Here is a 15,193-nt window from a genome sequence, read left to right as displayed (position 1 = left end):
GCATCTAGCCTGGTAACAGGAAAACGCCTCAGAAAAGAGTGCAAAGGAAGACCAATCCTGGACCAAGAAAAGGTCGACTACATAATTGGTACAGCCGTCGTACTTGGCAAACATCCGAAAGCAACAGCTGCAGAGGTTAGAGCCAGAAGTGCAAAGACAGCAAAGTAGCAACCAAAAAAATGGCAAGGAAAAAGGAAGTTAGTTCAAGGAACACTTTGGCTAGGATCAGTCGAGTTAGTCTTTGAAAAGCATTTGTAACTGTTTGTTATAAAATGCATATGATTAGAAAGATATTTTAAAAGTAGAATATAATGATCCACACACAAGTATCACTAGAACTTGTGCGATTTTCCTTTTACCTCGTCGACTAACATGGTCGACCATTTATGGGAGTCAGATTTTCGACTCCATAAATGGCTGAACGTGTTAGTTCGCAAAGTAAAAGGAAAACCACGCAATTTCAAGACAAAATTGTGTGGATCATTGTATTCTACTTTAAAACATCTTTCTAACCATCTGCATTTCATAACAAACGGTTACAAACGCTTTTCAAAGACTGACTCGACCAAGGCAAGGCAATCCAAGGCAACGTGTTCCTTTAACTCCATCGTTGTGGGCAAACTGGCGGAGAATATTTGGCTGCAACAAAATGAAACAGTAGCTCAAATGGTTATGTTTCACATAAGGAGGAGGTATTAGTACCAATGTCAGTCAAACATAAGATTGGAGCATTCCGTCAGTTTCTCCCAATTACTTACGGAGTTGTTGGCAAATTGCCAGCAGCAACAATCAGAGTTGACGCTTTCAGTGGAAGGGAATGTTTTTAAGCAAACTTCCTTGAAAAAGAAATAAAAATTCTAAGAATTGCCTCCAACGATCCTGCCCTCTTTTTCTTCCAGGTAGATCGAGGCTCAATTCCTTATTCGAAAACATCACAGTGCACGGACCAAATTTGCTAATGTCATAGGCTTTTTGCAACCAGAGTACGCCACTGAGGTGAGAGTCATACCACCGCCCCATCTGAGCAGGATGCTTATGATGTCTTAATGACTGCCCTCATCCGTCACACCGCTGCTTCTGAACAGAAACGACTCCACCAACTTTTGATCTCAGAGAAGCTTGGTGATCGCAAACCTACACAATTTTCTGAGGCGTCATGTATGGGTCACCAGTTTGGGGTTAATGTTGTATTGGCCCTTTAAAGATGTTTTTAGATGTATTTTTGTGTGATTTTCTCATGTTATTTTGCACAAAAACAAGGTCCCTCCGAATTACACTTGGTTTCAGCATATTTCATATCTACAAGAATTTGAGAAACTAAGGCAAAAAGATCAAACTTTGGATGTCAATGACCAAGCTTCATCTCCTATTGAAATGAAATATGCCTTGTTCTCACCATATTACACCTGTACTAATGCAATTGCATTGGCTCCCAGTTAAGTTTCGAACAGTTCACACTATTCTTCTGTTACCTTCAAGGCTCAAACATGTCAATCTCCTGCTTATTTATCTGAACTTGCTCACCATTATTCCCCTACTCTGAGTTTACAATCATCTCAACAATCATTGCTTTCAACTACTAGAACTTCTTCCATTTTTTATGGCCACAGATCTTTTTCACATGCTGCACCGTTTCTTTGGAACAGTCTTCCTGTTCATACTCGCCCGGATAGTTCTTTACAATGTTTTAAGACCCTGTTGAAAACTTGTTTGTTTAAAGCTGCTTTTTTATAATTTGCTTATTTGTATCTTGTATCTTTCTCTCATTGTTTATTTTTATTGTTCTCTTTATGCGCTAAGAGGCTTTTTGCATTAGGCACTTTACAAATGTCTTATTATTATTATATATGGAGGATGCAGAGATTACCACATTCAGGGACGGAAAGTATACCGATGAAGAGAGGGAAACAGTAATGGTGCTCCTTTTTATGGACGTTGCAAGAAGTAAAATCAGTGATGTCATGCCTATTGTCCTGAAGAAACTGGCAAAAAAGGCTGGTGAAAGGCTGCCTAGGATAGGGCATTTATCTCCGACATTCGTCTTGAGGCTAGCCATCAAGCAGATGTAGAAGTCCGCTAAGCGATGAAGTACAACAAGCCAGAAGAAGCATTGGGAAATTGCCTTCATGGGAATGGGACAACTAAATACCACAAAAAATACCAAAACTTTCAAGTCACCCTACACGACGGGACATCTCTAACACTGAGCCTTCAACCAGCGAGCTGGTGGTGATACTTGTGCTAAAAAATTAAAGAACTGCAAGAACTCATCGTACTTATGGGGGATGCAGAGATTACCACATTTATGGACGGAAAGTATACAGGTGAAGTGAGGGAAACAGTAATGGTGCTCCTTTCCATGAACGTTGCAAGAAGAAAAATAAGCGACGTCATCCGTGGCATGACAGGTCATTCCCTCCCTAAACAGTGAGTGGTGTTTGAAACTGCAAATGTAAATACTTAAGCTCCACCAACGCCAGCAATGTCCTGAAGACGAGCAGAGTATAATGTTCGAAACGTTGAGACCCAACCGGCTCTGAAACCGGCTCTTTTCAGAGCCAACACTCACCCCCATATTACTATTTATTTATAGTTTCTTCTTATTTCTCTACACCATGCAAAGCTTCAAAACAATACTTAGTTTGAATTTCACACATTTATATTTCCAATCATAGGTTGGGTGTGGATGCAAAGTTTTTTGCAAGTCTCACCCAGTTGCATAAAGAGCGGGATAGTGTGCACCGAGAACTGCAAATGTAAATCCCGAAAACACAAAAACAAGGGGGATATTGTACACTGAGATATTCAGCTCTTTCAGTGCCTGTGCCCGCTAATTTGCTAACATTATCATACACAGGGTAAAAATTTTAATTTGAAAAAATTCTCTTTGGTGTGATGCAACGCCTTCTTTACATAAGTATTATACATGTAGAATAGACTGCTTACTACTGTTGTTCACATCTCTTAGTAACTTGCCTCTATTTGTAATACAAGCAGAGCCGCTTCATCGTTTCTTGTAGAGGCAAGGTCTCAACATCTCTCCTTTCTCCGGTAGCACCTTCTTCGCAGAGGTTTGCTTAGAAAATTCCATCATAAGGAAAATCTTGTTGGAAAAATCCTGAAAGAATAAAAATGTTATAATAATGACACACATGTATCAAGCATGTTTAAGGTATCACAGTACCATGTACAAATCTAGCCTTTTGCATTAGACTTATGGCCTAAATGAATATTGTCTCTAAGTTTGAAAAAAAGAAAGAAAAAAAAAAAAAAAATGAATGTATTTTTTAAATGAATGTTTACATTAGTGCTGGGCGAATAGTGAAATTTTGTTATTCGGATACCGCTGGCCAACTATCCGAAATTTACCTGATATTCAAATAGTTTTTTTCACCGCTAGAGGGCGCTATTAAAAATATATAAACAAACAAAAAAAATATTTAAAAAATTTTTTTTTTTGCCGCTAGAGGGCGCTGTTCATTTGTGAATGAGATCTTATGGGCGGATTGATTTTAGTTTTAGACAGTGTCACTCGATCATTCATAAAAATATGATCTAATTTAAAGATGGCGATTTGCTTTTTCTTTTGATCGTGATTGACTCTAAGTGAAGGAAAACTTTCGTAATCTTTGAACAAATTACATCAGAAATGTCATTGTTTTAACTCTTCACGGAGGTGAGCATAGTTAAATACTTAAGTTTTGCTGTTTTATGCTGTCTTAATTGAAGTTTCATGAGGATTCAGACAAAGCATTCCTATCAGTTGTCGCCCGAAGTCCGTGAATATCCGGTTACTTGGTTGCAATTACAGAACTATCCGGTTTATAAATAGGTATTCGCGCCCATTGTGGATATCCGGTTCAGAAAAAAAAGGCATTCGCGGTTACGGATAATAATAATAATAATAATAATAACCCGTTTTTATATAGCGCTTTTCACACCCGGAGGGCGTCCCAAAGCGCTTCACATTATTACCCCTGGTCACTGGGCCTTAATTCACTCCTTAAACCATCTCAGCTCCCTGGTAGGGAGTATGCAGCCTGTGCAACATTAATATGCGCTACTCGGCTAAATCAACCACAAGAACCATCTCTGCCCTCACAGGTACCCATTTACCCCTGGGTGGAGAGAAGCAATTATAGTTAAGTGTCTTGCTCAGGGACACAAGTTTCACGACCGGGATTCGAACCCACACTCTGCTGAACAGAAGCATCAGAGCTTGAGTTCGGTGCTCTTATCCCCTCGGCCACGACACCCTATTCGCCATTAACCAGATATTCAAATAATTCGCCCAGGTCTAGTTTACATTTGACCAAACAATTTCCCTTGAGACCACTCTGGATCAATAAGCCAGACATGCAACTGTAACTTCACCAAAAAAGAGGAAATTACAAATGTCAATGATTTTGTATACGATTTTTTCATTTTTGAGTGGTAAAACTAACCTTATAAAAGAGGAAATCAGCTGATCCGAGGAAAAGTTGCATGCCTGATAATCTCCATTTACCAGGAGCTCCAAATTATGCAAACCAATGATAAGAAATCCTGACAAACTGCACTTACAGGTACGACTCTTTTCTAAAAGCACATGAGCAGGGGCCAATTTCATAGAGCTGCTTATAAGCAGAAAAACTGCTTAACAATTATCTGCTCAGCAGAAATAAACAGGATGCCAGTCACAAATTCTACAAACCACACATTAATTTGGCTGGTACCCTTATTCCGGTAAGCGTGAGTTTGTTGTGCTTAGCTTCCTATTGTGCTTACAAGCAGCTCTATGAAATTGGGGCCACTTTTCTTTTGTTTCAAGACTTACCGTTGACTCTTTTTGAAATCCAAGTTGTTTCATGATCTTAAGGAACTCTGTAAATGATGTGAACCTACTGGAAACCTCAGCTATCTTCAGCTGACCCCTAAAAAGAAGAGTGAGACAATAGCATTCAGATGTTAGGTTTATTGTATAAATCTACATTCATTAATACCTCAGATAGTTTCGCTATACCTATTGGTGGAGAGCGCGTCCTGTGGGGGTGTTTAAACGGTTGAAAATGACCAGCTGGAGCTCTGTTTATAACCGTTTGTTTTCGGATACCACGCACTTGTCAATTGGTGCAATACATTTCTTGTTACCGGTGATGCGGCGCTGTCGGTGAGTTGACCGCACTGTGTGTTAAAGGAAAACAAGAACCTCTTGCACCAAGACTATACGCGCATGAACAGATCTGGAAACTGTCGTCTCAGTCATAACAATGCAACACATGGACATACATGTTTTTACAGTTTCTTACTTTATTGCACCTTTTAACCAAAATGGCATTTATGAATGGGGTGCAATCTGGGGTGTTTCATATGGTTTTATCTAAATTTTCTCAGCAGTTGATCTTAGTTTAAAGGCATTGGACACTATTGGTAATTACTCAAAATAATTATTAGCATAAAACCTTTCTTGATTACGAGTAATGGGGAAAGATTGATAGTATAGACTATGTGACCTTTGTTTACAATAAGCGTGACCTTGTACATTCTTTAAGTATTCTGGCAGGCACTGTACTACACTGGTCCTATGGAAAAGTTGACATTTTGTGTCATAATTTTGTTTTGAGATGTGCCCCCTTTCATCATATCAAAAGTCGGTAAGAATTAGACAGTGCAATCTCCATAAAATATAAGATTTTTTATTTTCTTCCATTGAGTTGTGTACAAATCATGCCTGCAGGAAGTCCTGCACCGATGTGTGTTAGCACTGTATACTCAGTACTTTCCCGAGTCCTGTGAAAAAATATCACAGGCATGTTACTCGGGTGGGATTCGAACCCACGACCCTTGCAATTCTAGAGCAGTGTCTTACCAACTAGACTACCAAGGTTGAGACACCAACTGTGAAGGCTAGTCAACCAATAGTGTCCACTGCCTTTTATGATATTTATAAATGGATTAAAAAATTCTTTAAAAAAAAAAAAAAATGGACTTCTGGTAGGAAAAATCACATCCCTGGTTTACTTACTTCATTTTGAGAACCCTATTAGCTTCCTTGATGTAATTCATCCAGTTGGTACCCATCAGGGACAGGCAGAATATGGCTATGTCAAGACTATTGCTCTTCAATGGTACCTGTTATAACAAAGAAATTTGAAAACTTTAATATACATGTAATTACCATTTGCCTGCCTCATGTAATTTTGGTAAGCGCAAACACACTGGACACAATTGGTAATTGTTTTCGACCAGTCTTCTCACTTGGTGTATCTCAACATCTGCATCAAATAACAACCCTGTGAAAAATTGAGCTCAATTGCTTGTCAAAGTCGCAAGATAATAATGAAAGAGACAAACACTCTTGTCACATGAGGTTGTGTACTTTCAGATGCTTGATTTCCAGACTAATCTGAGGCTTGTTGGTTCAAGTCCAACTCCAGTTAACTTTTATTTGTTCAAACCCAATCTACATAAACTGTAAATCTTACCTTTTCCATATCACACACTGTCACATGCCGATTGAGAGAACAGAAATCAAAGGAGTGTACCGTTTGTTTCACACTCTGTGCAATGCGTGCCTCTCCACAACCAAAGTCACCAACAGTAAGATTCTCTGGCCTGAAAACAAATTGAGAATTGTCCTACAACGCTTAAAATCTCAGTCAAAATAAAGTAGAATATTGTTAAAGGCAGTGGACACTATTGGTAATTACTCAAAATAATTATTATCATAAAACCTTTCTTGATTACGAGTAATGGGGAGAGGTTGACAGTATAAAACAATGTGAGAAACAGCTCCCTCTGAAGTGACATAGTTCTCGAGAAATAAGTAATTTTCCACAAATTTGATTTTGAGACCTCAGATTTAGAATTTGAGGTCTCAAAATCAAGCATCTGAAAGCACACAACTTCGCGTGACAAGGGTGTTTCTTCTTTCAATATTATCTCGGAACTTCGACGACCAATAATATTGAGCTAAAATTTTTTACAGGTTTGTTATTTTATGCATATGTTGAGATACACCAGGAGAGAAGACTGTTATTTGACAATTACAAATAGTGCCAGTGTCTTTAAGGACCTGTGCTTATCAATCACCATCTCCGCTTACTGTGCGAGTGCCAAATTTCTGTGAATTGAAGAAAGTCCAGTAAGCACATGCCTAAGAAAAAATTCCTGGCTAACCTGTGATAGGCTTGATGTTAGCAAGGGATTCCCTGCTTACAGTAAACAGCATCATGAAATTAAGCCCATGTTTATGTCTAAGAGGTAGGGCAAAACTAAAATCATATCGCATTGACTAAAGTTGTACCTTATAGGCATAACATGACACTTCTGAAATGTATCCAGGATAGCATGAACAAAGCAGAACCATTTCAAAACTACACTGTCTTTTTTCATAATTGGGCATCATGGGGGGGGGGTGGGGGTGAGGGGTTAACCTTCAACATTATGAGAAGTTTGTTTACCTCTTCTTAGTTTCAAACTAAACAAAACCTTTTCCTTAACAAACCACTTTTGTATAATGACTGGACCTGATATGTAAAAACAACTTGCAGGCCCGATACTTCAGTAATGAAGGCGATTGCCTCTGTGCCCCATGGTCATTGCCTTGGTGCCCTTTGACAAGGAGAATATGCCTTGGTGCCCTTGCCCTTTCAAAAAACCGAAGCATACAGGACTGAACTCTGCATCAATACACACTCACCTTGTGTTGAGATGTTCAATGAAGATATCTACAGGATTAACCGGCCACTGTTTGACCTGCTGAGAGAATCCGCTGTGATAAATCTCAAACGCCTCCCTGTCATGTGACATCATCTGGTAGGCTTCAGACCCACTGGTCTTGTAGAGCTGCTCATTCAGATAGCGAAAATGTGCAGAATTAAGTCGTGCTTCCATTTTGGACTTGAGAGTCTGCTTTGCAGTGTGGTCTGGTGGCGGTTCTTTGGAGCCATTGAAGGCGTCTTCGTCGTTATCCACATTCAAAGACTCTTTCGGGTCTCCTTTGTCTTTTTCTTTACTCAAACTCTCAAAATGAGCTCGGGCTTGTTGAATGTTTACTTCTGTTGCTGTCTTTAAATCTTTTTTATTTACTTTGTCTGATTGTGATTTGTTCTTTTTGTTGTTCAACTTGCCAGTAGTACTGGTCTTAGTCCGTTGTTGTTGAATGTTGGTTACTTTCTCCAAGGTACTTTTTTTGATATTTGACTTAGTTCTTTGGTTCTTTGTCTCCTCTTTCACAATTGCAACCTTTTTGGAATCAAGTTTCTGCGACACAGAACTGTCTTTCCCTCTTCTTTTCAATTTTTTTCTCTGACTTTTTGTACTCGTATTTGATTCCACATTTGAATTCGATTTGTTCATAGTTTCTGTTTGTTCTTTGGTTGATGGTGTCAATCCATGATTAGGTTTTACAGTTTGAACCTCTTGATGACTCTTAAATTTGTTATTCCTTGGTTTTCGTTTCCGTTTCTTTTTCTCTAAAACACTGATAGGCTCACTTGGAGTAGATGCCTCAGATTGAAGTCTTTTCTTGATCCCAACTTCCACCTTAGTCTTCTCTTCATGACTTGCGGATGCTTGCATCTCCACTGGTATCCTGCTTTCATTGGTGTCCATTTTCCTTTTCTTCTTCGTTCCTCTTTTGTCAGAGCCATGAGCTTGTGCATCGTCAGTTTTTTCTTGTGAAGACTTTGGCTGTGGTGTTTCTGGAGATTTGTATGCAACTTTGATGCTTTCAGTCTGGGGATTCAGAGCTTTAGCGCCATTCTGTTTGTTTACTTTTGACTTCTATGGAGAAACAGTACAAATTTGAATTAGCTCTTACACATGAAAAGATTGAACAGTTCCTGTTGAAAACAAAAACTATGACAAGTTAGGTCTTTGAACAACTATTTTTATTTAGACAAATTTTGTGAAGAAACTATATAGTGGGGACCATCTAAAAGAAGATTTAGGTACAAATGCGTGTATGGTTATTGATCCAATCAACCACACTCGCTAACTTTACATTGGTAAAATGTCTGCCATATTGGACAAAAATGTACCATCAAGCCTTTTATTTAGAACTGCTGTGGTACCCTAGCAATTAAATGCAGGTTCCCTTCCGGAAAAAGTAAAAGTCTTTCAGCAATAACTAATCACTATGGAATATCAGGTTATGTTGCAAAGTGTTTTTTGAAAATGAATTTTGCACTATTTGGCAACTTATGTTACCTTTAGTACTGTGTGCACTTTTCTGTGCAAATGAATTTTGCACTTTTTGGCAACTTATGTTACCGTGTAGTACTGTGCACTTTTCTGTGAAAGATACAAATCTCTTGGAGTGGTGTATATGCCTCTCTTAATATTTATGCATGACGTCATAATTCTTACCCAAACTGAGGCCATAGGCGTACGTCTGCCACCACTTGCAGTGACTGCGCCGTTGGCCTCGTTTTGGGTTAGAATTGTGACAAACATGTACTTAAATGCATGAATATTAAGAGAGGCGTATAGTATCATAACAGATAATTAAAATGAAGTTGGCAGTTCTCTGGTTAAAGGCAGTGTACACTATTGGTAATTACTCAAAATAATTATTAGCACAAAACTTAACATGGTAACGAGTAATTGGGAGAGGTTGATAGTGTAAAACATTGTGAGAAACAGCTCCCTCTGAAGTGCCATAGTTTTCGAGAAAGAAGTAATTTTCCATGAATTTGATTTCGAGACCTCAAACATAAGATTGTTTAGATGACTGGTAAACAGGAGAGTAAGGGTCGGGAATAAGATTGAAGGATGTATTTGTCAACTGGGGAGTAATGGTCAGTACTGCGAGATCTTGGAGGAATTAGTGTGTGCTTTTACAACGAATTGGACGACATGAACGGGCCACCTGTTGAGGTATAAACAACTAGTGGGAATTAAAAAAGTGGATCTTCCTTAGGGAGTATCACAAAGTTTTGAGCTTTCTCCTGTAATTTGTTTTATGATTTCACTTGGTTGGTAAAACAAATTTTCTGGTAAAAGTTTTGAGCTTCAGTACAAGCCATGCAGTCTTGTAATTTAGTACCTAAAATTTGAGCCCTTCTTAATATTTAAGGGCAGTGGACACTATTGGTAATTACTCAAAATAATTATTATCATAAAACCTTTCTCAATTAAGAGTAATGGGGAGAGGTTGATAGTATAAAACATTGTGAGAAATAGCTCCCTCTGAAGTGACATAGTTTTCGAGAAAGAAGTAATTTTTCACGAATTTAATTTCGTGCCCTCAGATTCAGAATTTGAGGTCTCGAAAATCAAGCATCTAAAAGCACATAACTTCGTGTGACCATAGAGCGACAAGGGTGTTTTTTTCTAGAATCTTTCATTTAGTATCTCGCAAATCGCAACTGATTGAGCTCAAATTTTCACAGGTTTGTTATTTTATGCATATGTCGAGATCACCAACTGTGAAGACTAGTCTTTGACAATTACCAATAGTGTCAAGTGTCTTTAAACGTTAGTTTACCTTTCCTCTTGGTTGATCTTTAGAACCAGTAGACTGAGTAAATAGCCGACTATGCAGATCTTTGGTATCGGGTGCCTCACCCCAGTCGTCTGAACCACAGACACTAAAAGAATCCATCTGCAGAAGAAAAGTAGAACATTGTTAGGGAATGCTCTAAAATCAGAATGGTAGAAATGATCATAGATGACCAGCCTATTGGACCGCCAATAGTGTCATTCCAAGAAATGTTTAAAAAAAAGACAATTTTGATGCGCATTTTTATTCCTTCATGAAGGATTGTTTTTGTAGTTCGGCAGAACGTTCTTGTGGTCCAACAGTCCAGAAGATAAGTGCTATAATATGACAGAATGGTGCAATTAGAAGTATAAGCATAAAAAGTATATCATTGCTAAAGGCAGTGGACTAAATTGGTACTTACTCAAATTAATTATTAGCATAAAGCTTAGCTTTGTAACGAGTAATAATGAGTAATGGTGGGGAGAGGTTGATAGTATAAAACATTTTGAGAAACGGCTCCCTCAGAAGTAACGTAGTTTTCTAGAAAGAAGTAATTTTCCACGAATTTGATTTCGAGACCTCGGAATTAGATTTTGAGGGTCACGAAATCAAGCATCTGAAAGCACACAACTTCGTGTGACAAGGGTGATTTTTTCTTTCACTATTATCTCGCAACTTCGACAACCAGTTGAGCTCAATTTTTAACAGGTTTATATTTTATGCATGTTGAGATACAGCAAGTGAGAAAACTGGTCTTTGACAATTACCAATAGTGTCCAGTGTAGGCCTGGGCGAATATGTCTGGAGGCGCTGTTGTCAAGGGGCGACATTGTAACAACCCGGGGCGAGCCGGTTAGGGGGGCAACTTTTTCAGTGGGTGACTTTGTTGGGGAGAGCAGGCAAGAAGACGACATGGCCAGCTTAAAAGTGTAAAGCCCCTGACAGGAACTCTCATTCTCAATACAACTTACAAAGTGCCTTCACTCGTACATTCAGCACTCAGGACTCAATCAACAGTTTGGAAAACTTTCCGTATCCAGTCCAGCCACAACTTTTTATACTCGCTCATTTTTACAAAAGGAATTCTATCTCATTCGAGCAAACTTAACAGGCAAATAAATTACATTTATATAGCGCATAATATGAATTAACATCTCTATGCGCTTTACAAAACAACAAATTACAATTACAACAGAAATATAAATATAAATAACAGAATAATTACACATATACTACGAGTATCATTCCCGCTATCGCCTTGGAGACAATAGCGGAACGAGTTCTAGCTAGGAGTAAGATACTTCTAGAAACTAGTATAAGGCTCCCCGTAAACCTTAAATAGTTTCTAGAAGTATGAGTAGAAGTTGTAAATTAGATACTATTTTTCATATACTATATTTCATATTACAAAGGAGAAAGTGGTGGTTGCAGGAATCGGAAGCTTTTCCACACAAAAAGAAATTAATATAATTATGTTTTGATTTGTGCAATGGAAAATGGAGAATATTTTCATTCGCAGAAAGATTGAATTCTCCTTTATTTCACGGCTTCTCAATGTTTCACTGTTTGCTACAAACTAGCATAATGCACGCAAACTCGGCACCTGCAAGCTCGGCACCATACAAACTTGGTACTTTTCTTTGACTGAAAAACTCGGCACCAAGCAATACCACTCGAAGAGTCAAGGTGGTTAAAAATAATCTAACTCATACAACACACAACGGTTTGAAGATAGCAGTAAACGATGTCGGGCAAAATTACAAATTCTGGTAGCTGATAAGAGTTAACCGCTGCCGGACTTTCGAGACAATGTTATGGGTCATTTGTTTTTCAACGGGAGATTTACCGTCCGCACCGTGTCTTCATGGTTCAGTCAAAAAGTTTATTAAAAAAAGCGTTGTTTTATATACATCTAGCGGGCCTAGGCTGAATTGAGCGGCATTTTGTTTATTTATTGGGCTTTGGAAAATTTTAAAAAGCATTTTATTTGGGGTTTTTCATGGATTTATGCTTAAAACACTAACAGAGCTTGATTTGCCAAAAGGCGCCGGCCGTGTTGGAGAATAATTTCCTGACGGCTCGGTGACAGTTCAGGGTGGCACCGACTCCTTTCAGTGTTAACTACATTGGACACTATATTGGTAATTGTCTAGGACCAGTCTTCTCACTTGCTGTATCTCAACATGCATAAAATGTGAAAATTTGAGCTCAATTGGTCATCGAAGTTGCAAGATGATAATGAGAGAAAAAATACCCTTGTCACACGAAGTTGTGTGCTTTCAGATGCTTGATTTAGTGACCCTCAAAATCTAATTCCGAGGTCTCGCAATCAAATTTGTTGAAAGTTAATTCTTTCTCGAAAAATACGTTACTTCAGAGGGAGCCGTTTCTCACATTTGTCAATGTTCTATACTATCAACCTCTCCCCCCCCCATTAACTCGTTACCAAGTAAGGTTTTATGCTCTTAATTATTTTGAGAAATTACCAATAGTGTCCACTGCCTTTAACTACATCGGACCTATTTTCTGGTCATTTTGGTTACAAAAATAGTTTATTCTTATATTTGCATTGTATTTGTATTGTTATTTTTATTAACAAACAACTTTACACAATTAAAATCAAACATTTTTAACTGGGGGATTGCCGGGTTTGTATTTGTGCATGTGACAAGTTTTTGGGTGCCGAGATTGCAAGGTGTGCAGTTTGCACGTGCTGTGTTTGCAGGTGCCGAGTTTGCAAGGTGCCGAAGTGACCGGTACCCACCATAGCATAGCGATGAACAGTAGGTCCTAACAGGTTATGAATTTTGACACCACGTAAAAGTAACAAAGTCAATTGTAAAATGAAATGCCTGATCTTTAGGCTTAGAACACTTGGAAAACTTATGGAAAAGTTTCCGTATGGCGCCACCACTTTTTCATTCGAAATAAAATAATATAGTATCTATTTTACCTGATTGATATATCCCTTTTTGTAAAAATGAGTGAAAAAGTGGTGGCGCCATACGGAAAGTTATCCAAACTTATTGCCTCTAGAATCAGCAACAAACAAAAATCTTATCATAATAATTACTACTGTTAATGTTCAATGTTGGGATCACCAGTTTTTGTGGTAAGGTTAGATAATTTTGATTTTGGGGGTTGAACAAAGAATTAACTAGAGTGGCCTGCAACTGCCGAGGCCTTAAAAGTTAAATTATGGGAAAATGCCTGCAACTGCCTGAGTGGTGAAATTAGTAGTTAATAATAATTTTAATTAATATCTATTAGTTTTACCATGTATGTACAACTTCAGCCAACAATACGCAGGTTCTTCCATGTGAGGGGCAAACACCACCAAGCCAAGTCCAAACCTGCTACATTGGGGTTGGCTAAAGAAAATAGTAGCGAAGAAAACTGTCTTAACTATATATACTACTACTATCTAATCGAGACCTCTGACCACCAGAGCTGACGGTGAAGTGGACGAGCATGTGCTAATAGCACTGCTATATGGGCCCCTCGTTGTCGTTACACCTCAGCAGTTTTCAAAAGAAGAAGGGAATAAAAGCGTTTGTCTTTTGTGCACAAAGAAAGCTTTATTTATTCTTAAAAAAGGAATTTACCAAGTGCGTGACCGAGTGCGTGCACCACCTGTGTGTGGGGAATCATGTCGAGTGGGCATGGCGAACAATTTGCATAATATCCTTCTTAAAAGTTCTTGTTTGTTAGTAAACTGACATCCAACTAGCTACCAATGACCATATGACCACACTTCACAATCACATAATTCATATGAAAAGAAACTGATGAACCTTTTAAACAAAAAGGTTCCAATGCTTTTATTGCTGAAATACCTTTTTAGTTGGCAGAGAAGAATATTTGAGCATCCACCATCAACACACGACCAGTTGATTCCATTCACACAACGCACGATATTATGTGTGTCATCCCGCTAGCTGTTCCTTGCTCTATCATGTATATTGCAACATGGTACAGTACACGTGGTCGCACTAAATACCGACAACTCACGACCCCTGACGACAACTCACGACAACATATTTTAAATGCACTTTAAAAGAACATTTGAATATAAGTCAACCATCAAATTATATGCAGAAGAGTCATATGCATCTAAATCACTTTCTAACTGTTGAATTTTTGTTTATTTTTAATTGTGAAAAAAAAAAGGTTTTACCCCGAATTCATGTTGTCTTTCGACGTACCTGGACAAAACCATTACACCGTAGGGGTAATACAAAATGCAAGATGACTATTTACCATTTTATGGGCCTCTCATCCATGCAGTTAAAAAACATATTGTATTTACAATTCCCCTTGTAACTTCAAATTCCAGAGTGGTAGTTAGTTATTTACGGGGAAAAGCAGCAGTTAATACAACAAATAAAAATAATAAAACTCAACCCTTAGAAATTACCCCTACAGTATATTGGTTTACGTGCAAGTACGTCGAATGACAACATGGCGGTTGTTGTTATTGCGGGGTAAAACAACCCTTTTTTACAGTTAAAAATACAATTTTTTCAACAATTTGATAATTATTTAGACGCATATGGCTCTTTTACATATTATCGACGGTTGATTTATGTTCAAGTGTTCTTGTGAAGTGCTTTTAAAATGTGTTGTCGTGAGGGGTCGTGAGTTATTCGTCGGTAATTATTAGTGCGTCCGCACGTGTTTACTATCAAAACCTTGGTGGCAGAGGGCGCTTTTCATCATAAACAT

General features: G+C 38.3%; 1 protein-coding gene across 2 annotated transcripts; it reads right to left on the bottom strand.

Moving 5' to 3' along the window:
* Positions 1 to 542: 542 nt before the first annotated feature.
* On the bottom strand, positions 543 to 14,398 carry LOC139936148 (uncharacterized). Of its 2 annotated transcripts, none has more exons than XM_071930891.1 (7): positions 14,305 to 14,398; positions 10,472 to 10,588; positions 7,682 to 8,766; positions 6,465 to 6,594; positions 6,005 to 6,111; positions 4,817 to 4,913; positions 543 to 3,118 (listed from the first exon to the last, which is right to left on the bottom strand). In XM_071930891.1, the coding sequence occupies exons 1-7, from the start codon at positions 14,335 to 14,337 to the stop codon at positions 3,005 to 3,007; spliced, it is 1,683 nt and encodes a 560-aa protein (XP_071786992.1). In that variant the 5' UTR covers positions 14,338 to 14,398; the 3' UTR covers positions 543 to 3,004. The 2 variants fall into 2 exon arrangements, with proteins under 2 accessions (XP_071786992.1, XP_071786993.1); XM_071930892.1 differs by lacking the exon at positions 14,305 to 14,398 and adding an exon at positions 13,745 to 13,960.
* Positions 14,399 to 15,193: the final 795 nt, after the last annotated feature.

The sequence above is a fragment of the Asterias amurensis genome, chromosome 4 (genome assembly GCF_032118995.1).
Source record: "Asterias amurensis chromosome 4, ASM3211899v1".
Classification (NCBI taxonomy): Eukaryota; Metazoa; Echinodermata; class Asteroidea; order Forcipulatida; family Asteriidae; genus Asterias; species Asterias amurensis.
This window is presented reverse-complemented; position numbering and strand designations above follow the sequence as displayed.

What these genes read in the sequence shown, in the direction of transcription:
- LOC139936148 (XM_071930891.1), bottom strand. Translation starts at nt 14,337, where the DNA reads ATGCTCAAATATTCTTCTCTGCCAACTAAAAAG. An exon ending in CTTCTCTGCCAACTAAAAAG is followed by an intron (nt 10,589 to 14,304) that starts GTATTTCAGCAA and finishes TTTCTTCTGCAG; the next exon opens with ATGGATTCTTTTAGTGTCTG. An exon ending in GATTTCAAAAAGAGTCAACG is followed by an intron (nt 3,119 to 4,816) that starts GTAAGTCTTGAA and finishes TTATTCTTTCAG; the next exon opens with GATTTTTCCAACAAGATTTT.